Source organism: Mytilus galloprovincialis, chromosome 2 (genome assembly GCF_965363235.1).
Source record: "Mytilus galloprovincialis chromosome 2, xbMytGall1.hap1.1, whole genome shotgun sequence".
Lineage (NCBI taxonomy): Eukaryota > Metazoa > Mollusca > Bivalvia > Mytilida > Mytilidae > Mytilus > Mytilus galloprovincialis.
This window is the reverse complement of record NC_134839.1, coordinates 75,697,250-75,720,450: the sequence shown is the minus strand read 5'-3', so window position 1 is coordinate 75,720,450 and position 23,201 is coordinate 75,697,250. Positions and strand designations below refer to the sequence as shown.

General features: G+C 32.8%; 1 protein-coding gene and 1 long non-coding RNA gene across 2 annotated transcripts; one reads left to right on the top strand and one right to left on the bottom strand.

The window, feature by feature from the left end:
• Positions 1-339: 339 nt before the first annotated feature.
• LOC143064407 (uncharacterized) lies at positions 340-6,891 on the bottom strand. Its single transcript, XR_012975240.1, has 2 exons — positions 5,773-6,891; positions 340-5,443 (listed from the first exon to the last, which is right to left on the bottom strand). It is a non-coding gene; the product is annotated as an uncharacterized LOC143064407 (long non-coding RNA).
• A 4,227-nt stretch (positions 6,892-11,118) lies between these two features.
• Positions 11,119-22,326, top strand: LOC143064406 (uncharacterized). Its single transcript, XM_076237218.1, has 7 exons — positions 11,119-11,713; positions 13,134-13,318; positions 13,863-13,929; positions 15,358-15,907; positions 16,458-16,628; positions 17,962-18,046; positions 19,375-22,326. The coding sequence occupies exons 1-7, from the start codon at positions 11,266-11,268 to the stop codon at positions 20,422-20,424; spliced, it is 2,556 nt and encodes an 851-aa protein (XP_076093333.1). The 5' UTR covers positions 11,119-11,265; the 3' UTR covers positions 20,425-22,326.
• The last annotated feature ends 875 nt before the right edge of the window (positions 22,327-23,201 follow it).

Below are 23,201 nucleotides of genomic sequence, written 5' to 3'. Positions count from 1 at the left end.
TATGTTGTGTTTATACATATGTATCTCCAGTGAAAAACACAATACATCATGGTATAATTCATATGCGTTTTGCCGTACACTTGATACTCTCTGTGAGCATTCATTACGTCATGTGCAAAGCCTTTTACATTATGTGCAAACAACTTATACGTTTTGTGCAAACCTCGTTAACCTTATGTGCAAACATCGTTCACCCTATGTGCAAACATCGTTTATACTATGTGCAAACATAGTTTACCCTATTTTCAAACACCTATTGCGTTGTGTGCAAATACCTATTAAGTTATGTATAACAACTACATCATTATCTCAGATGGTGCCATTAAAACAAAATACATATATGGTTTGGCGATATCTGGCCACAGCTTTTATTCATAATATGATAGATTCATATAATATATAATATATATATATAGATAGATAGACCATAGACCATGTATATGTAGATAGATCTATGGTCGGTTACCCGAAGATAATATGGCAACCAGGTAGATAGATAGATATATGTGAAGATAGATATATATGAAAATGTAAAGATGCACCGTGGGATACACAAGTGTAGTCTGTATTATCCAAAAACCTAAAATTTCATAGTTAACATTAAGATTCTATGCAGCGAATTCTGCCATTTACGGGAATATATTTATGATGCTCAAAGTTCAAATAAAAGTCACTTTTCTCAACAGCAAACGAGTTAACATCATCAGTCAAATCTGTATCACCACTATCACCGACACAAACCTGAAAAATAAATACAAAAGAGCAGTATCTTGTTCAATAAAAAGGAGTGGGAGGGCGGGTTTTCAAGTTTACCGCTTACAAAATTTAAACAGCTTGCTTGCTGCGATGAAATTCTAAAAAGGACTAAATGACGTCACAGAATATAACGTCACACATGTTGGGTAAATCTAAAACATGAAACACATTCCGTGAGTGGCCCCGGCGATAACTGAATTTAAGTCTATTCACTTAAATTCCATTATCTCAGATGGTGCCATTAAAACAAAATACATATATGGTTTGGCGATATCTGGCCACAGCTTTTATTCATAATATGATAGATTCATATAATATATAATATATATATAAAGATAGATAGACCATAGACCATGTATATGTAGATAGATCTATGGTCGGTTACCCGAAGATAATATGGCAACCAGGTAGATAGATAGATATATGTGAAGATAGATATATATGAAAATGTAAAGATGCACCGTGGGATACACTGGTGCTTTAAATTTAGAAAACACCGTGGGATACACAAGTGTAGTCTGTATTATCCAAAAACCTAAAATTTCATAGTTAACATTAAGATTCTATGCAGCGAATTCTGCCACATTGACGGAGGAAAACAGAGACTCTGTCAAACGCCATAAAAAGGGCGGTTCGCTGCAAAGCTGTGAACCAGATATGAGATAACTACAGATAGGTAGATAGATAGATATTTTTATTTAACGTACAACTTGGTACATATATATATTAAATAATCTAGATAGATAGATACATATTATTTAACGTACAACTTGGTACATATATATATATTAAATAATCTAGGTAGATAAAGAGCTATTTTATTTAACGCACAACTTGGTCCATATATATGATAAATGTCTAGATAGATAAATAGATATTTTTATTTAAAGTACAACTGGTACATAATATATGTTAATTAATCTAGATGAAGTTTTGTGAACAACTGTTCAAAACATATTTACCTACACAGATAAAAATACTTACCAAAACTACAGCAAACCACAAGATAGTTGATTGTATTTGTATATCATAAAATATAGTATATTATAGTATATCAACAAATAATATAAAGATGTTAATAATTCATTTCATAAGCAGGTTAAGGGTGACAAGTGAAAAACATCTAGTTGAAAAAGTTCAGGTCTGATCGAAAATCATAATATTTTATGTAGCAACCTGACCGCTTATTATAACGGCAATAAATAGTTGTAAATTCTATAGCAGCACCAGTCCATGTTTGCATTGGTCTAAATTGAGACAATCCTGACTTAAGAATGATGAATCTCACACTCCATCTGATCATGTTCTTCATCTCATTGGCAAAGACCCACTCTAGAACTACCTGTGTCAATACCACTACAAGTTTATTAAAAATATGTTGGATCCTTATAGTTTCATTATATATTCTGAGTTAACTTTTTAACATGCGACAAATATGCCACCACAAAAATGCATTTCTGTGGCTAGACCTAAGTCAACCCCATCTGGAGGATGTCAGTCTGCTACAAAAACATACTTACTATTGAGGATTCTACTATTCAAACATCAAACATTAAAAATCTCCTACAATTCTGTACGGCAAATAGCTACATGGAAGTATAGCTACATAGTAATACGAATACAATTTAAAGCATAATAAATCAAGAAAAATAATAATTCTTCTGTAAAACCCTGTATTAAGTGTCAGTATTGGATCTCCAACCCATTTAATAATCCTCCAAAATCAATGAAAGGACAGCTTCAAATACACTGAATTCATACCAACACAAGATAAGAAAATATCGCTAAACTTCAGCATGACTCTGGCCTGGAGTATTAATACCTTCTTAAAAACTCAAACCTCAATTTTGACACACATTAAATTACTAAAAAAAAATATCCAATCCTAGTAAATTAGTAATGTCACAATTTTTGTTGAGAGCGATACAAAATGTACAAGTAAGCAATACCTTAACAATTCATAAAGAGATAGGAAATGTATTCAATAAATCAACTAGAGAACCGAACTCATGAAAAAAAGAAAGACTGGCCTCTCTGATACTTGGTATTTACGGGTGGTGTGGAACTTACAAGTAAACGGTTACTAAAGGTCTGAAATAACTGTAAAAATTCCCTTGGGGTAATAGCAGGATAAACATCTGCAGTTGGGGCCAAGCATCTGAAGCAATCCCTCTAAAAACCAGAAATGGTTTCATCCATAATGATTATTTTTTTTTTTTTTTTTTTTTTTACAAGATTAGTGATAATGAATGTCATACTAAACTCAAATCTAAAATAAAAGTTCATCCCAAGCTAACATAGGCCAGAGGCCCCAGACTTGGAACAGATACTTAAATGGCGAGGGGTTAAACAAGTTTTTCAAAATCTCAACTAAAATGAAGAAGAAGCAACGCACAATAATACGCACAGTAAAAATCATAAAGAGTCCAATATCAGAATAAGTAACAAATTAAAGAAAACAAAAATTGAAAATGACGATATTACAAAAATCAACAAGGGACTACGAACAGTTACCAACATGCCAGCTCCAGACCTCAATTAAACTGTTCGAAAAACTATGCCTTGAATATACGAAAATCTAGCACCAACCCGTCATGGGGGTTTAATATCATATCACCATAAAATATATTAGAGAAACATAACTCTTATCATACCTGCAACTGGTTTAAAAATAAAGGAGTTTTAGTCTGATGCATAGATGTGCAAGTGAATCAATATTGAAGCCAAAATAAGCCATATATATGCAGGCAACAGTATTTCTACTTTAGATAAGTTTGCTTTTATGTTTTGTTAGTTTTTGAGGTAAAAGCTGACATTTGTCCGTTGTAAAGTGTATTACCATAAAAGATTGGATGGTCAATACCTGAATGTGTAAGATGACTATGTAGGAGTGAAATTATTATAATGTAAACGCCCATAAATACAAAGCAAGAATAACTGGATCAACTCAGGCAAACGCAAATTAAAAGAATGACTATGAGAACCCTATACTAGAGTCTAAATCCATGTAAGCAAAAACAAACATTTAGTTTAACAGGAGCAACCACTCTCTCTCTCTTTCTCATCTTGGGTTTGAACCAGGTTGCCCAAATGAAACCTTATTTCCATTAAAGGATAAGGTGATTTGAACTTGGATATCACAAGAAGGCCTATATTAATCAAAGTAAACCTGGTTAAAGTTACCTGTTAGGACATCCAAAAGCTATAAAGGATGACCTGCGTTACACAAAAAACAAAACACAAACAACAAGTGATTAACAACAGTTACATCTTGATACCCTCATAATTAAAAGCATAACATTTCAAAAGCCCCAGCATTCATGCTAACTGTTACTGAAATTCAACCGGTACTATAATTTCATAATAAATAACAACCATAATTTGGAATCAACTGTTGCCAAGCAACCAGTAGGGCCAATGATTTATGCAAATGAAAAGTTCCTGGTAATGCACCAGCCTAAAATAACAAACGGCACCTAAACATACAGTGTAAGATACTCATAAATTGGGCAACTTCTAGAATTCCCAGGATGAAGATTACAATACATTCTAGACTAGTACATGTATAAATTAAAGCTGTTTTCGACACCTAAATACTAAAGATTTTTAACGGAGGAGCAGACTGCAAGACAAGCTGTAAATAATTACTTAGTTTGTACTAGATTTGCTAATATTACATATACATATCCGTTTAACTGCTACTGACAAATTTAAATTACACAAAACTTGAAATAGTCTCATTTAAAAGTTGATTACAAGATAAAACCATTGGACCCCTTTTTACCCTTAATATAAAAAAATCAATAACAATGAAAATTTCCCACACCCTGAGACTGGTTGGTAGGGTTTGTGGCAAACAGCAATAAGAAGTCTGTCCTAAATTAGTGATCAATAAATATATACTTCTATAAACTTTTGTCCTTTAAATTGTGGTACTTTATTGCAAAATCTGTATTCATGCAGTACAGCATATCGATTTTTTTTTATCAGGTTATTAAACAAGATAAATATTATAATGTTATATAAATCGATAGCGTCCTCCATTCAAAATGTGATAAATACCAAACAACATTTAAAAGTTTCAATGTAATATATTATATAACAATTATATAGAATGTAACCTCGTATTTATGAAAGTTTTTTTATTTCAAACATATGATGCGGCATCCCATCATTGTAACGCCATATAAATTTGTAAAAGTAACACATTCAGCAATTTTAAGTTTAGAAACTGAGATATAAACGTTACACAAATCTTTTCAATCTAACCCATAAGATTAGAAAAAAAAAAATGAAAAAGTTGTCTTAATCTATATAAATATGTTTGTTATATGTTGTAATCACATGTACATTTTGTACATGAGGGGGTTTAACTTAAAAGTAATATACTGCTTTTAACTAGTAAATCTGACGATTACCTGAAAAATTCTCAACTGGATCATACCAATGCAAAACTCTAGGAGTTTGCATAAATAACATCTGATGATGATTCAATGTACAAAGGTATGCATATGTGACCAAAGGAGTTGAGTTAGTGGCGTGATGAGTCGTGAATCCAGTCCAGTCTGGTAACCCATCTGTAAAAACTGGTGTGTCCTTGTTGTCCAAGTCTCTGGTCCAACTGTTACGACCCTTGGCCGTGTTCTGTGGTCGAGCAAGGTCTCTAACTGATCTACCCAACATTGTGCTACAACTCAACAAAAAGTAAATATTAGTTCCACTTTGCTACATAGCATTGACATAACAAAACCAAATGACTGTACAAAGAAACAATAACAATTAAAAATTACGTATACTCATACATGTAGTTGTGTCGATAATAGTTACAATAATTTAAAAAAAAATAATTCAAAATTAGTATATATACAGATTTATATATTTATTAAACTTAAATCCATAGTCAGTTGATAGTAACATAGTGTAATATTAGTATATAATTTAGTTATTACAACAATAATTCAAGCTGTGGCCTGTTTACATATGGCTAAATTCTTGATTTAACCGAACTATTCATACCATATCGACCTAGTCTAGGCTAGAGAGTAGTAGCAACTAAAAAATGTATACATGTCACTGTGATGAACGACTCTTGACAATTTTTAGTACACAAATGTGTAGGTACACGCAAAATTTATAGCCGGATATATACAGATAATGATAATATTTGCTTAAATCCACCAACTGCTTCTTAACTCCGGGTATGGTCTCTGTTCAAGATTTCCAAGATTTTTGTTTATTTGTATCGAAAGTTGAACTTCCGGTTACGAACCTGGGTCATTCGCCCCAAAGAGTACGTCCCTTTTACGTTCATATCCTTTCATGGAATATTTGCTGTATATGTGCTATGAAAGATCTAGATACACAATTACCGATGTATACCCTCTTAAGGAAAATTTACTTTTAATTCGGAAGTTTTCGGGAGTTCATTAAATAACACCTGCCCCACAACACATAATCATTGAGACACGTTACTAACCTGCATGATCTGTTACAGCGCAAATACAATTTGTTAGGCTTACCCATAGCACTGACCCATAGGCACTAGACGATCTGTCAATACTCAATTTCAATAGTATAAGATATGGGGAAAAAGTAATATATAAAAAAAATAAAATAAAAACAAATTAAACTCGTCGTGCATCTAATTTTATGTAGAAATATACAATGACGCATGGTAAACATGATTATAATCTGCAAATCTTAGGACAGTGTTGCATCTAATTACTCACACTTGTAAAAATTAAATAATTATAAAATTGAAAACGAATAATCCATTCATGGGACCAATTTCTCATTCAGTCTTTACATGTGCTCTCCACGTGGCGATGCAATATGGTTCAAAAATGACGATCGATAAAACGAATTCTTTCTAAGATTACTTCTAATAAACATTAGAAGCATGAGTCAGGTTATAACCATACAAATTCTTACACTAGTTTACTTTACCATTTCAATTTTCAAGTTTACCGCTTACAAAATTTAAACAGCTTGCTTGCTGCGATGAAATTCTAAAAAGGACTAAATGACGTCACAGAATATAACGTCACACATGTTGGGTAAATCTAAAACATGAAACACAATCCGTGAGTGGCCCCGGCGATAACTGAATTTAAGTCTATTAACTTAAATTCCATTATGTGCAAACACTATTACGTTATGTGCAAATACCGCTTACATTATGTGCAAATACCGCTTACATTATGTGCAAACACTTATTACGCTATGTGCAACTGCCTATAACATTATGTCCAAACATCTATTACGTCATGTGCAAATACCGATTACATTATGTGCAAACACCTATTACGCTATGTGCAAATGCCTATAACATTATGTCCAAACACCTATTACGTTATGTCCAAACACCAATTACGTTATGTGTAAACACCTATTACGTTCTGGTAAACGCTTTTTTGACACAGATTAAAACAAAACGCATCAGTGATATACACTTTGAAAATAAAGAAAATTTTAAGTTTTAGCTTTCTAAAAAAATCTGAACTACTTCGATGTATCCTTTTTCAAGGTAATATGTTTGCATCGGGTTGTTGATTTAGTATTGGAGATGGGGTATTTGTATTGATTGATATAAACATGTTATATAAATATTTAGTTTATAGGGGAAATTATGTTGTTCTACTTTAAGAGTGTGTGTTATACATCCATTCTTTATATATTTTGTTCACTTTACTTGTTGAGAATTAAAATATTTACAAATATATAGACACGATTTTCGGGTTGTGTCTCTCTGGGGATGTGCCTAGATTAACAAAAGTCATAAAATACATATAATGCATTTTTGAAATCATTGTATAGGTATAGGAACATTTTTTAGCAAACAAGTCGAGCAGATTGCAGATTAGCAATGCAAATAAAGACGTACATTTTGTATTAATGATTGATATTTATATTTTCAATTTCGGTGTGTAATATATGCATAATAAAACAACCATGAATTAATAACATTTGATCTGAAATGTAAAACACATAGTTAATTTTCCGGCATTTGATGGCTTAATATCCTCAGAAGAGAACAGTCTGTAATTCTTTATCTTATTTAAGCCAATAGTTGTTGCTGAATATCAGCCACATCATGAAGATACCAAACAGAAATCATATGTAGCAAGTAATTATTTCAAAATGGCGTGTATATCGACTGAAACTAAAAGCTCTGCCCCGTTATTCGAAGCAAAAAAAAAGCTACATGTAAAAAACAAAACGCAACCTCATTTCTTTACGGAAAATGTGAACGGAAAATAAGTTGATATGAAAAAAGAAGACGTGGTATGATTTCAAATGAGACAACTCTCCACAAGACACCAGAATGACACAGAAATTAACAACTTTAGGTCACCGTACGTCCTTCAACAACGAGCAAAGCCCATACCGCATAGTCGGCTATAAAAGGCCCCGAAATGATTATGTAAAACAATTCAAACGAGAGCACTAACAGCCTTATTTATGTAATGTTCTCTTTCATCTGCATCAAGCGGGTCATTTCATAGGTCGCCATATCTTGCATACATAATCATAACATATGGTTTTGGAAGGCGCCGAATTACATTTATCAATTATAGACTTTTGACAAGGTCAACACATTATATATGCGTCTATTCAGATTATATTGACCGAGGACGAAGATATTTTCTCGCCACCTCTTATCTTGTATTTTTTTTTTTAAATTAGCAGGGATTTTTGGCAAAACTGAGTCCCGAGCCCCCTCTTATTTGAACTGCTTATAGAACCAACAAACACAGCTCTCTCATTTTCAAAAATTCTGGTTCCGCCACTGGTCATTGAATGAGAAATCAAAAAGATTTTTTTTAGGTCTATGTGTTTGTTTATCTAATGATATTTTAATGAACAACTTCTCTATTCATTTTACATCGGATGACCGTGAGGGCATTCATGTGCATTGCTGTCGCCTAGATTTCCATTACGTAACCTTCGTTTTGAGATTGTAACCGATCTATAAACATGATAAATACGCGTACATTCTCGAGTGCAAAATTACATTCCTTATCGCTTGTTCTTAATTCATTTTTAAATGGATACTCCTAAAAATATATGTTTTTGAACATAAATTAATAATATAAAAATGCCGTTAGAAACATTAATAAAGTAAAAAATCTTTGATATTTATACACACGTACAGAAAAAGTGTGTTAACGGATGCGGAAGAATATCTCAAGAACGTTTGCAATCTCCTATGCAGAGTTCTGTCTTTGCTCTCTCTGCGTGGGACTCTGACGTTTTGCGGGAAAATATGAATGCCCACTCAAATTCAATCTATTAGAAAAATCGAATTATTATAGAAGAGTGTCCATCATGCACTTGCACAGAACTAGTATTAATATAGTGCAATATAATGATATACAAATGGATGAAAATTATATATACATGTAAATGTAATTTACAAATATTGAAATAATATATAACAAAAAAAACAGAGTATACTGATTTGTATCACTACTACGATGAGGTTGACTTTATCATCTCCGCACGGACTTGTCTCAGAAAAATATACATCTGTACTTCAACGTCACTTTCAGGCAGAGAGATGTGATTTGGTTTTCTGAGACAAGTACTTGTGACCATCCACAAGAACTTGCGGTCATCCGATGTTCAGTACTTCAGTACTTTGATTCATATTTTTAACATAAAGAAGTTCTAAAAAAGTAATAAAACATAACAAGGGTTTTATATTTTTTACAAATGTCTTATAAGCCTTATTCTATATTGATTCATTTGAGAACTCAAATCGTATCAATGACAAACTGCACATTTAAAGATTTTTGAAAACTGGGAGTTAGCTGGCAATTGTTTCATGGTGCCTTAAACGGATTCCGAAATTCCAACAATACAAAACATGACAAGTGAACTTTCTTAATTTATAATCAGTAGCAGGAAAATTACAGAAGAACTTAAGCCTTCCCTTTCGTGTTAAAGTCTGTCACAGTTTTTTTTCGTTATATAGGTAATTTTTTAAAAGATTTTTGACTAAATATGTTACGTCGATTTCAAGACGAACAAGATTGCATCAATCCAAGAGGGTTTCCGCACTTTGCGGATAATTTGGATTGAATCATATAAACTTCATGCCTCGCTAGCTATTAATAATTAAAAAAAAACGTCTCGCTTTAACAGTAGCCGAGAAAAGGGGGACCGATATATCTAAAAATGGCAATATTTAACGGAAACTGTCAAAACAATGTATATTTTAGAATGATAACATTTAGATCCAATAGAATATATTTGTATGAAATTTTATATTTTTTAAAATAAGATTTCTCAGAATAATGATGTGCAGCAAATCCCTTTTATGAACATTTGGCTTAATTGTGTATTTAGCTATATTTATCGAACCATTCGCGTTCATAACTAAACGCATCGAAGCTTACCGTTTATGTCGTATATCCCGCAATAATATTCATTGAATTCATGACTCTCGGAAAATAAGTTGATGTTTCTAATTTATACGACGATCTTCGTTGAAATATTGAACAAAAAGATAAATGCATATCAACAACATTGGAATAATGTATTGATTATCAAATTGAATGTACTTTGTCGGTAAACGTGACATTTATTTGTACGAGCTTTAGAAACAGGACGAAAAGCGAGGCATGCCGAATTTTCTCCTGTTTCGCAGCAACTAATACATTTTATATTTCTGACAATGTACATATATTGTTTACAATTTACACCTGGTATTTGAGCATAAGTTGTTTAAATCTTAACCATTGTCTCTGATTTTTACAATTATTGAAACGCGGACTCGAAGAAAACCCCAGAACTATTACCCAGAAAGAAATATTCATATTACCAATTGATCAACATGGAAGCGGGTAGCAGGAAAACTTATCTGCACATGTACAAACAAAGCAAAAATGTTGTTTACCTGTTATATGATACAATAACTAGCTAATTGCAGGATAAAAGCGAATTACTTAACTGTAACCATTTTTTTTAAAACTGGTGAAAAAATTAAATGGGGTAAAAATATAAATAGATTAGCTGACTATGCGGTATGTCTTTTTTGTTTGTTAAAGGCCATAAGGGGACCTATTGTTATTCGTTTCTTTGTCATTCAGTCTCTCGTGGAGAATTGTCTCATTGGTATTCATACCACATCTTCTTTTTTATAGATAGTTAGATTTTTCTGAAATTCAAAGGGAAAATTATGTTATGATGACCATTTTAGCAACGAAATTATTTATTTATTCTTATAGACAACAAAAGAAACGATATGCACATCACTTATATAAAACAAGAATGTGTCCATAGTACACGGATGCCCAACTCGCACTATCATTTTCTGTGTTAAGTGGATCGTGAAATCGGGGTTAAAACTCTAATTTGGCATTTAAGGTAAGGTTTGCGTTCACAGGGAGACAACTCGTATTCAAATCGTGGAATAACGCTGATTCACTCGAGCGTTTGAAATCAGCGAAATTTACCTTGTCAATGCAAACTTAATTTGCAAACATTCTACTTATCGTCTGCAAAATGTTGCGAAGTAAAACAGGAAAATTTCAATCGAAAAAGTCATTTGTGAAGCAATTCAAAGCTCAAGAGTCCAGAAGAAATATATTAGTAAGTCATCCTGTTGATGAGCCCATTACAGAAGATCACAACTACGTGCATGCCAACACCTATCCAGTTTTCTCAGACTCAGATATTGAACTTGGTGCAAGCTGTACCATTGACCCATCTCTTAATAATGACTGGAAAACAGGTAGACGGATAGTCGAGCTTCAAGCCTTAGCCCAACAGATGTTTTGCACCTCGTGTGATGCTCGACTACACCTGGCCGACATCGAGAGCGAGAGACGATATGGTTTAGGCAGCATACTTTTTATACGGTGTCAGAACAGTGTGTGTAGTTCATTAAACGACGTTAAAACAGGAAAGAGAAACAACGGAACATTTGACATCAATTCAAAATTAGCACTAGGTAATTACAATGTTTTGTGTACATACATTTAAATATTATAGAAAAAAAAATGAAAGGGAACAACTATGTAATCTACAATTGTAACGGATGGGGTGGGCAGGGATTGAACTGAAGACTGGCAGCTGTAGCCCACAGCTTAACTTGTGTATGCCAAATATATATTCCTATATAAGAAAAGGAATCTGGGTCCATTCTCACTGATTTACGTTCGCCCTAGTACCTGTTCGCCCTGATACCTGTTTGCTCAGGATACATTCGCCCTGTCTTATTATTTTCTGATCCTAAACAAGCAATAGACTGAATCTGTCTGAACAGGGGCGGATGCAGGAATTTTCGAAAGGGGGGTGCTAACCCAGGGAACCCAGGGCAAAGGGGGGGTGCAAAACATATGTCCCGATACAAATGCATTGATCGGCAAAAATAAAGGGGGGTGCGCACCCCCGGAACCCCCCCTGGATCCGCCACTGCTGAATAAGTTTATTTAACTTCAATGCCCTGAATATTATATTTATTTTAGTAGGGCAATGGACGCTATGGAAGAATAATCCCAGGGAGAACATGTTATTAGGGCGAACGGACCCAATACCCAAGAAAACTGAAATTTAAGTAGTCCACATCAAATTTTAGGGGCTATTGGCGTGTGGGCTCCTGCTAATTTCAAACCCTGGGTGGGGGTATTAAAATCACTTTGATTTCAATAGGAAGAAATCAATTATCTTACACTGTTTCGTTATTTTTAAACCATTTAAAAGAATAATCCCACCCCCCCTCTTTTCCCCTTACAACTGCATTTCAGCGATTGTCTAAGTCCAATGCATGTTTTGCAAGACAAGCTGATGCAGTGGGAAGATCTACATAGATATTAATTTGATATTTGATATTTGGTATAGATTTATCATGACCAGTTAAAGTTTGAATCCAATACTATACTCAGGTTAAAGATTAAATTTTGCTGCTTTATAATTTATTATTTTCTCATTTCCTGTCTACATTATAATGATTTATATTAGGCAAAAGAAAAGTATATTACCATGATGACTGATGTAAATTTTATGCCCATCAAATTTCGCCCTAAGATGAGATTTATCATTATTGGAAAAAAAGTGGTGTTGGATCAGGCAGTCCCTAATTTGATTTCTTCCTTATGTAATAAAAAAAAGGGATTAAAGTTTAAGTGACTTATTATAAAGCTCAATGACTAAAATTTCGTTCATCCAATACTATGTATACATTTTCAACTTTTCCTTCATGATCAGCTTGCATGAAAAATTAATACGGAATAAATATGTCAATTTGACAATCATGATTTAATAATGAATTGATATTTCTGTTCAGTGTTGGTGCATTTAATCTGATAAAAATGCGACTTTTCTTGGAAGCAATTGTTCTTTAAAACTAATATGTATGCAAAATATTGTAGCCATGGTACACACAGGAATGGGCCCAGTACAGATTAACAACTTGCTTGCAGCTTTAAATTTACCACCAGTTGTGCCGTCCACTCTTAAGAGAAGGGAACAAAAGATCGATACAACTCTGGAGACTGTAGCCAAAAAATCTTGTCTTGAGGCCCAAAAGGAAGAAATTGAAAAGGGAAATGGAAAGGTAATAAACTTAAAATTCCAAATGATTATTTTTATATTAATTATCATGAATAAATATATACAATATATATGTACATTGTTGGAAAATACAAAAATTATTTTTTATGAGCTTTAAAATCATGTCAGACGAAAAGGAAGGCTAATTGCTGAGCTTTTCTCCTGTTTTGTAGCAAATAAAACTCATGGACCGGTTACTTACTTGAAAATAGGGATTATTGGAAAAGTGCACACTTAAACTCACTACAATTGCATATATAAACACTAAAAATTCTTAATAAGGGGCTGATTCAGGACTGGCTTGATATTGATCAGGAACAATATTTTGGAAAGTAACTATGTATTTCATCATTTTCATCATTGAAAGAGAAAATATTTTATAATCTGTTGCCAAAATCTGCTTCTGTAAAAACAGCTTTTTAGAATACAGGTAGACTGCTTTATAGATGGTTGGTTAGGCAACATCAAACAGTTCAAATTTTATTTCTTGCCTAACATGAATTCTTCAGTACATGTATTTAAGATGTATGTATCTATTTTTTTTAAAGATGGAAGTAAGCTTTGACGGTGGGTGGCAGAAAAGGGGTACAGGATGGAATTATAATAGTAATACAGGTGAGAATTTTTCTGTTTATTTTTACTTGTATGAAAATAAGAAAGATGTGGTATGATTGCTAAATTTAGACATTTATTCCCTATAAACCAAAACATTTAGATATTAACAACTATATGTCCCACCATGTGGTCTTGAACAATGAGCAAAACCAATATTGCAAAGCTAGCTCTAAAGGGCAGTGAAATGACAAATGGCAATTTAAACGAGAAAACTAATGGCCAGGATTTAATTACATAACCAATGTCAGTGTTCATTATGTTGCACATTTTTTATCTGTCCAACTTAAACTTACTCCAAGATCAATAATCAAAAAATAAATTAAATTTTTAGTTATTTTAAACTTTTCATATTGCATGTATTATTATCTTATAGAAATGTAAGCATTTGGAATCATTTTGAATGCTTACAATACATTTTTCAATATAATTGATATTTTCAAGGGACATAACTCTTTTAAAAATAATTGATCTACACTGATTTTCTAATTTGTCCTAAACATTGCTGATAAAAAACAAATGATATAAATGTCATAAAAATCTGGTAAAACTTGTACACATGTAATTTTACATGTAATTCCACCTTATGTAATAATGCTGTATTTTGATTGGATGAAAACCATGGTATTTTTCACCAATTTCTATATATTGAGATTTTCTTTTCTCTGCTGGGGTATTTGCCATTAGGGAATTCCATGTGCTGGGGTATTTGCTAGCAAATACCATGACAGATGGGAAATACCATAGCAAATACCATGGCAGATGGGGAATACCATGTCTAAAAATAGCTCAATGAATTATTTCTATTCTAATATGACAAATTCATGGCCATTCTTTATATATCATGTATATGGTTACAGATGAAATATTTAGGATAAAAAGCATCATTATTGAATTTGGACCGAATGACGTCATAAATAAAAATCAACAGAAACTTATTGTCAACCGGTCACATAAAACTGGAATCCACTTGTATTACCCTTCACTGAAACTGATGAACCAGCTTATTATAAAAAGGGAGATATATATACAGTCAGTGACTGTACATAAAAAAAATGAACTATACATTCAATGCAATTTGACTGCGCAAATAGCACAGCTGCAGTGTATACAAAATTTTTACATTCAAGTCGAAATTTCATATGATACCTAATAATAATAAACTTTCTGAGGTGGAACATTCGGTGGAATTAAACAATTATATCATGCTTTCAAGGGGTTACTTTGCCAAAAATACCGATTTCGAGGTAATCAAATTTCTCTGGAAATTTGTACCTCTCAACCGGTATTTTTGGCAAATACCCCTTGTAAGCATGATATATTTGTATATATATAATTAATATTTACAAGAGACATAACTTTTACATCTGCCTTCACGGTAATTTACCTGTTTGGAATCATTTTATGTAAAAACAACGTCCATAATTTCAGGCCATGCATCATTAATTGGGAAAGAAACAGGAAAGGTACTGCAGTTCTCTCTTAGAAGTAAATCTTGCCAGATATGTGCCCTACATCAGAGCAAAAACCACACTATACCTGTACATGAATGTTCAAAAAACTGGGATGGTTCTAGTAAGGCAATGGAGCCTGACATGGCAATATCAATGGCCAGAGAGTTAGAGGAAACTGGATGTGCAATAGATGTCATCCATGGTGATAATGACTCGACCACAACTTCTCGACTGAAAGCTGTTTTCCCTTCCATTGAGAAGAAAGATGACAGTAACCACACTAAAAAAGGCATCACATCAAAACTATATAAGCTTAGCCACAAATATAAAGTTCTAAAACAACCAAATGTAATATCTTACATTGGGAGATGCTTCATGTACGCCATAAAAGAATGCCAGACAAAAGAGCCAGAGAGTCTTAGAAAATCACTGGATATTATAGTTCCACATTTATATGGTGACCACTCTCTTTGTGCCAGTGAAGATGCTACCTGGTGCAGTTATCAGAAGAATCCTTCTCAATTCAGGTATAGTACAAAGTACTTTAAGAAAAAGAAAAAAATATCTATTTCAATTAGTTTAATGCTACTAATACTATTGTAAATATTTAGCATTTAATCTACTTCTGAACTGGATATCTTTAAAATTGGTTTGCAGCTTTAACTTCTTAACAATGATGCCTTGTAAAGTCTTTGCAGCGTTAACCCCCCAAAGAACAGGGGGAAATTAGATGAGAAGCCTGGATAAAGTTCTTTTAAAAAATCTGTTTAAAGTCTGTTATTTTCTTATACAGATTACATATAACAAGTTCAATAACAATAAGGTGTCCAATTGTGCAAAATATTCAAGGAAAAAAAGTTATTAGTTGATACCACTATGTTAATATATAATGTATATATATAGGTAAATATAAAACAAGAATAAAAAAATATATGTTGAGATTCTTAGCCAATAAACACAGAAGTCAGATTTACTGACATGTATTGTACAACTGATTATTTGATTTTTTTTTTGTGTCTAAAAAGTTGTTTTGGGTTGTGATTTTTATCCTTAACATTTAAACAATCAATTTTATAGGTACCGCAGTCTACCGCAGGGTAAGCCTCTCACATGTCCAAGTCTTCAGACAGATCTTAAAGCCATTGTAAACAGCCAAAAAGATAGAGCTGCCTGCTTGACCAACTTAGGATCAACCCAAGCAAATGAGAATTTTAATTTCATAGTTTCAACAAAAGCTCCAAAAAACAAGTAAGATATCTGTTCATAATCATAATGAATAAGAATTTAAATGATATAAAAAAGAAGATGGGGTATGATTGCCAATAAAACAACTCTCCACACGAGATCAAAATAACACACAAATCAACAACTATCACTGGCGGATCAAGAAATTTTTATAAGTGGGGGCCCAATCAGTGATATTTGTTTGCCTTAAATAAGTGGAGAATAATTATATAAAGGCTTTTCCCCCTGGAGAATAATCCAAATTTGAAAAAAAAATGACTTTAAATTTTTCCCAAAAAGACAACCTTTTCCCCAAACAGTGCAGTCTCAGTAGAAATTGTGCATAAATACAAACTGAAAAACAATCATTTGATCAATTTTCTTGCCTAAAATTTCAGTATTAGGATTATGTGCACATTTGAGGGTATATTTATGTATCATTAATTTACTGACAAAATGGGGTCTTATTTTAAAGCAGGGTTTGACTCTTGAAAATGGGTCTGTGAATTGGAGTTTCAGTCAAATTTATGGTTTATTTCAGATTTCCCAATTCCATGAAAATGACGCATATTTTCCTTATAAAAAGGGTAGATGTAGTTTTGAAAAAAGCCAACAATATCACTGCCAAAGGCTGCCTTAAAGGGGCCTGCTCCAGTCACGCTTCATTGATTCCCTATATAAGCAACCAAATTTTTGGAATATTTTTATCCTTTAATATGCATTTAATTAGCCACTTAATAATTTATACATCAAACCAATCATTATACCCCCGCTTTAAAAAAAGGGGGGTATACTGTTTTACCACTGTCTGACCTTCCGTCAGTCCATCAGTCCGTCCGTCCGTCCAATGAATATTTTTCGTCACATTTTTCTCAGGAACTAATACAAGGATTTCTGAAATTTGGTTTCAGGATTTATATAAGTCAGCTATACCGTGTGATGCGTTTTCAGATTCTTCACTTGACAACTTCCTGTTTACCGAACACTTGTATGATTTTACACATGATAGCCAAGTTGAAAATTTTCGTCACATTTTTCTAAGGAAACTACAATACAAGGATTTCTGAAATTTGGTTTCAGGATTTATATAAGTCAGCTATACCGTGTGATGCGTTTTCAGATTTATCACTCGACAATTTCCTGTTTACCAAACACTTGCATATTTTTACACTATTAATATTATCCACTTGCGGCGGGGGTATCATCAGTGAGCAGTAGCTCGCAGTTTCACTTGTTTATTCTGTCAACACTTGCCTCATTGTTCATTGTAAACATGTTGTTTTGCATTTAATTTTTCATACAAAAAATACTATTTCAACTGCATTATAAATGGGACCTTCAACCTTAATATTTACAGGTCATTTGGATCAAGCAAATCTCTGACAGGGAGAATTTCAGCATCTGTTCTGCAGAAGAACGAGGGTCACAAGTATTTAGAAAAGGTTTGTGTTAGATAGAACTATAAGTGATAGACAGGCAGGCAGATTAAACCTGGTATGTGGAATGATTGTAAGGTTTACATGTCTGTCTGGCTTTGTTTCATCTGACCATGGTTTCATTTTCATGATTCTTTGGTTATTGTTAAGTTTTTGTAATTTGGTCTGTATTTCACATGTTAAAAGCATTAATTCAACTACATTTTGAGTATAGAATTATTATACTCTGTACAGTCTTGCAGGCTTCACCTGACCTAAGAAAAATAAAGGAAACAATATGCCAAGTCATGTAGTTAATGACACAGAGACAAAGATATATGGATATTAAAATTTCACACAAAACTTGGTTCACATTGTTGAGCTACATTTGTGTACATTATTTAATAAACTTGATACAAACTGTTACTTTTCAACAACATCAAGTAGAAATCTTGTCTAAGTCAATGCCTTGCCCATAATGAAGGTTTGGGATTAGATTCCTGGCTGAGTCTAACAAAAGGCTTTAAAACTTGTATTTGCTGTTAATCCGCCTGAGTAGTCTGTCTTCTTGTGTACTTTATATGTTAGTATGACACTTACATCATGAATATTTTCATCATAAGTCCACTATCATCATACTGTCCTGGATATGGATGTATTATAGGTTTTGCAGATCTTTTACCTCCCCTTAATTGAAATTTTTTATGTAGATTCATGGTATAAATCTGCTAATTTGGAGACAGATTGGGAATTTATATGTTAGACTGTTGATTTATAGAAAGAAAACCTGGGGATATATATTGCATTATTCAAAATGTTCAAATAAATACAAAATATTTGTGTTTTTAGATTATTTTTTTCAGCTTGGCCATTTAAGGGGAGATAAATCTTTTACTATTTTTTTTATACTGGACTGGAAGAGTAATTTAGTATCTTACTTGTAGCAATACAACAAGTTTGGTGACAACATTTTTTCTTTCAACTTTCTTTAAGCATATAAAAAAGTTATCTTCTTCTATTTTATCTCAAAATTCTCATAGATTTCTTTAATAATGCCAAAAAATGTGTTTTTTTCATGAACAATCTGGGCACATTTGAACAATTTGTATGACCTGTATCTTGATAAATAGCCCTGACTTTTTATTAGTTTTTCGTTAAAAAGGATAGACAAAAATTTATTTTGGCAAAGTATAAAAAAGATCTATCTGAGGAAATTTGACCTTTTATTTACCTTAATGACCATAAGGGAAAAGAATTGACTTTAGTCACTTTTTCATCAAATGTTCTACAATCTATATCTTTATATTTGATTTATAAAGCTAGTGGCAATATAAAGTTTTGTCTCTTTTTTATAGGTTAACAAGGCTGTAGGATTATCACCGGGAGAATTTACCTTCAGAATGGCCTTAAAAATTGCTGCTAAGAGAAAGCTTCAAAAAGCGAAGCAGATTAGTTTACAAGCAAAGAGGAAACGTCTGTTGAAAAAAATATTGAAAAGTCGGAAAGAAGCAACTAAGGAAATTCATGAAGGTGTTACCTACTACCAAGCTGCTGAATTACATCAAGATGAAGAACTAACCCAAACAACAGAAATTCCCAATAGATTAACACTACCTGAAAATGCCTTTACATATGTTGTATTTGATACAGAAACAACTGGCAGAGGGAGAAATAGTGACATTTTGCAAATAGCAGCTGGTGATGATTTTAATGTGTATGCTCAGCCACGTTGTGAAATTTCTGAACAGGCATCTGCTGTGAATATGCTAAGATACGATAGGGGAACAAATACTATGTTCCATAGAGGTATTCCAGTCTTATCAAAACCAATACAGGAAGCTCTTTTGGATTTTATAGAATATCTAAAGAAAGTTCCTCAACCCATACTTGTTGGACACAATGCTTGTAATTTTGACATTCCTATTGTTTGTAATAGAATGTCTGAATTTAAATTATTTTCAGAATTTTCTTCTCATGTTTTTGGTTTTGTTGACACTCTGAAAATTTCAAAAAGAATCTTCCAAAAGTGTGATGTTGGCAACTACAAGCAGGAAAATCTCGTCAGTAAACTTACAAACTGCACTTATCAAGCACATGATGCAAAAGAAGATGTGAGAGTATTGACTACTTTATTCACAGAAAAAATAGAGAAGGAAGTGCTTGATGAAGACCTTTTCCACATATCCTTTCATGATGTGAAGAAAAGATATGATGAAATTTTACAACAGAAATTTATGTCATTAGCAGCAGTGACCAAGTTGGCCAGAAATGGTGTCTCTCCACTTCATCTTAGATTAGCGCATAACAGAAACTCTGGTTTAAAGTTATTATTAACTGATCTGCATATAAGATTAACAAACAAGAACTTAACATCTGTGATTAGTTTCCTGGAGAAAGAAGAGTGAATTTCATACTGTTAGCATCACTTGGCGTCCGTAGTTGTCTTAATATTGTCTTCACTCTATTTTTTACAAAATTCTTCTCTGAAACTATTGTGCCATATTCCCCATTTCCTTTCTCAATTTTATTTGTATTAATAATCATTGCATATCAGTTTCATTGCATTTATTTGAGGCAAACTTGAAGGAAGAAAACAAAAACAAAGAGATCAGCATTTTTTTCAATTTGAAAAGGGGTGTTTCTAAAGAACAGTAAAAGTAAGGCCACCAAAAATCATATTATATCTTTGTTTTGTGGTAATAAGCATTGTGTATAAGTTTCAAAATATTTGGTTAAGGCAATTTTTCAATTTGTAAAGGGGCATAACTCAAAAATGGTAGAAGTGATACTACACCAATTTCAACTTGATTAGCTTTTGTGGTAATTAGCACTGTGTATAAGTTTCATAACATTTATTTGAGGAAAACAATGGAAACGAAAATTCAGTAATTTTTCTGTTTGTAAAAAGGCATAATTTTAGTATGGTAACTGCGATGCTACACCATTCAAACTTGATCTGTGCTTTTTGGTAATAAGCATTGTGTATAAGTTTCATAAAAGCATACTAAAGTTAGAGAATGGAAACCAATTATAGGATGTACGTCCAGTCCATCTGTACAGGTTGAGGGACTTTCTTTAAATATTCAATAAATTCCAAATAGCCTATGTGTACCTACAATGGTAAATCTTAATGCCCCTTCCACTACTTGGGTATAATGATATAATGAGGGTGTGACAGTTATAGAAACTTGGGTATGATATTATGAGGGTGTGACGGTTATAGAAACTTTGGTGTGATGTTGTGAGGGTGTGACAGTCATATAAACTTGGTTTAATGTTTATGAGGGTGTGACAGTTATAGAAACTGGGTTTAATGTTTATGTTGGTGTAACATTTATAGAAACTTGAATATGATGTTATGAGGGTGTGACAGTTATAGAAATTTTGGTGTGATGTTATGAGGGTGGTACCGTTATAGAAAATTTGGTGTGATGTTATGAGGGTGTGACAGTTATAGAAATTTTGGTGTGATGTTATGAGGGGGTGACAGTTATAGAAATTTTGGTGTGATGTTATGAGGGTGGTACCGTTATAGAAAATTTGGTGTGATGTTATGAGGGTGTGACAGTTATAGAAATTTTGGTGTGATGTTATGAGGGGGTGACAGTTATAGAAACTTTTGGTATGATGTTACCAATGTTTGACATCTATCAGAGCATGGGTATGATGTTTATGAGGGTTCGACAGTTATCGGGTTTTCAGTATGATGCTTTCAGGGTGTGACAGTTATAGAAACTTTGGTGTGATGTTTTGAGGGTGTGAAAATCATAACTGGGTTTAATGTTTATGAGGATGTGACAGTCATAGGAAATTTGGTTTGATGTTACCAATTTGTGACAGCTATCAGAACATTGGTATGATGTTTATGAGGGTGTGGCAGTTATAAAAACCTGGGTATATGATGTCATGATAATGTGACAGTCGTAGGAAATTTGGTATGGTATTACCAATGTTTGACAGGTATTGGAAATTCAGTATGATGTTTTGAGGATCTGACAGTTATCCGAACGTCAGGAAGATGTTTTGAGGGTGTGACAGTTATGGGAACTTCAGTATGATGTTTTGAGGGTGTGATAGTCAGTTTGGGTTTGGAACAGTTATAGGTACTTTAGTAGAACAGATATGACAGGGTGACAGATAAAGGACCATTTGTATTTTTGGCTATGTAATGGATTGGGTGTAATTGAAGATGTTGGTAGTTTTGGACCAGCTTATATATATATATATCCTATTGTTATTTTTCTTAATTTACATTGTTCATGTTAAGAACATTTATTTTCAAAAGATAAAGAAATAATTATACTTCAGTTTCATTGTTCTTCTTTGAGAATATAAGTGTTGTATTGATCACTCAACTGAAGGTGAAGGTCATAGTGCTACGTTTGAAAAAAGTGACAAGATCCCCAAAACACTTTTATACTTCAGAAAGTTGGACAATTTTTCACTTTATAAAATTTCATCTAAACTTGCATAAATACTGTAATCACTGAACAACACAATAACCAACATACTATACCAGGGAGCAGATGTGAAAAAAGACATATATAAAATGTTCATGCCAATCACACAAACACACCACAAATCACATAATGGGGTATACAAAACAGATATCAAGAAGTGGTCTTTATTGAACTAATTTTAATTTATTAAATTAAAAGTAAGATTTTCATATTACAGGTCTACATAACCACATTAGTTATTTTATATAAGAACAATACATATACAGCTGCTTTGTGTTGTCTGTCAATCTTCTGTTTCGTCTATCTTCATGTATATAAACAAGAATATAGATATAGAAAGATGTGGCGTGAGTGCCAATTTTCAGATTTGCAGTGACATCACACCATGTAACTGACCAATCAATGATTAACATGTGTGTTACGTTAGCAATGTTGAGAGGTGATGCCAATGAGAATCCTCTGGATTTTCCAGACTTCAATGCAAATCAATACAATTGATATCTATCGATACCTGTTTAATATAGTAATTTTACTCTTTAAATATAATTGTTAAAGACTATATAATATCTCCATTTAGGAGATAACTGTATTGTATTTTAAGCTCCGCGTCGCCAGTAAACTTAATTTGCGACCATCAAATCCCCAATTGATGCCGTCGGAGCTTAAAGTACAATATTGTTATCTCCATTCTAATGAAACTGACAGAAAACAACATTAAAACA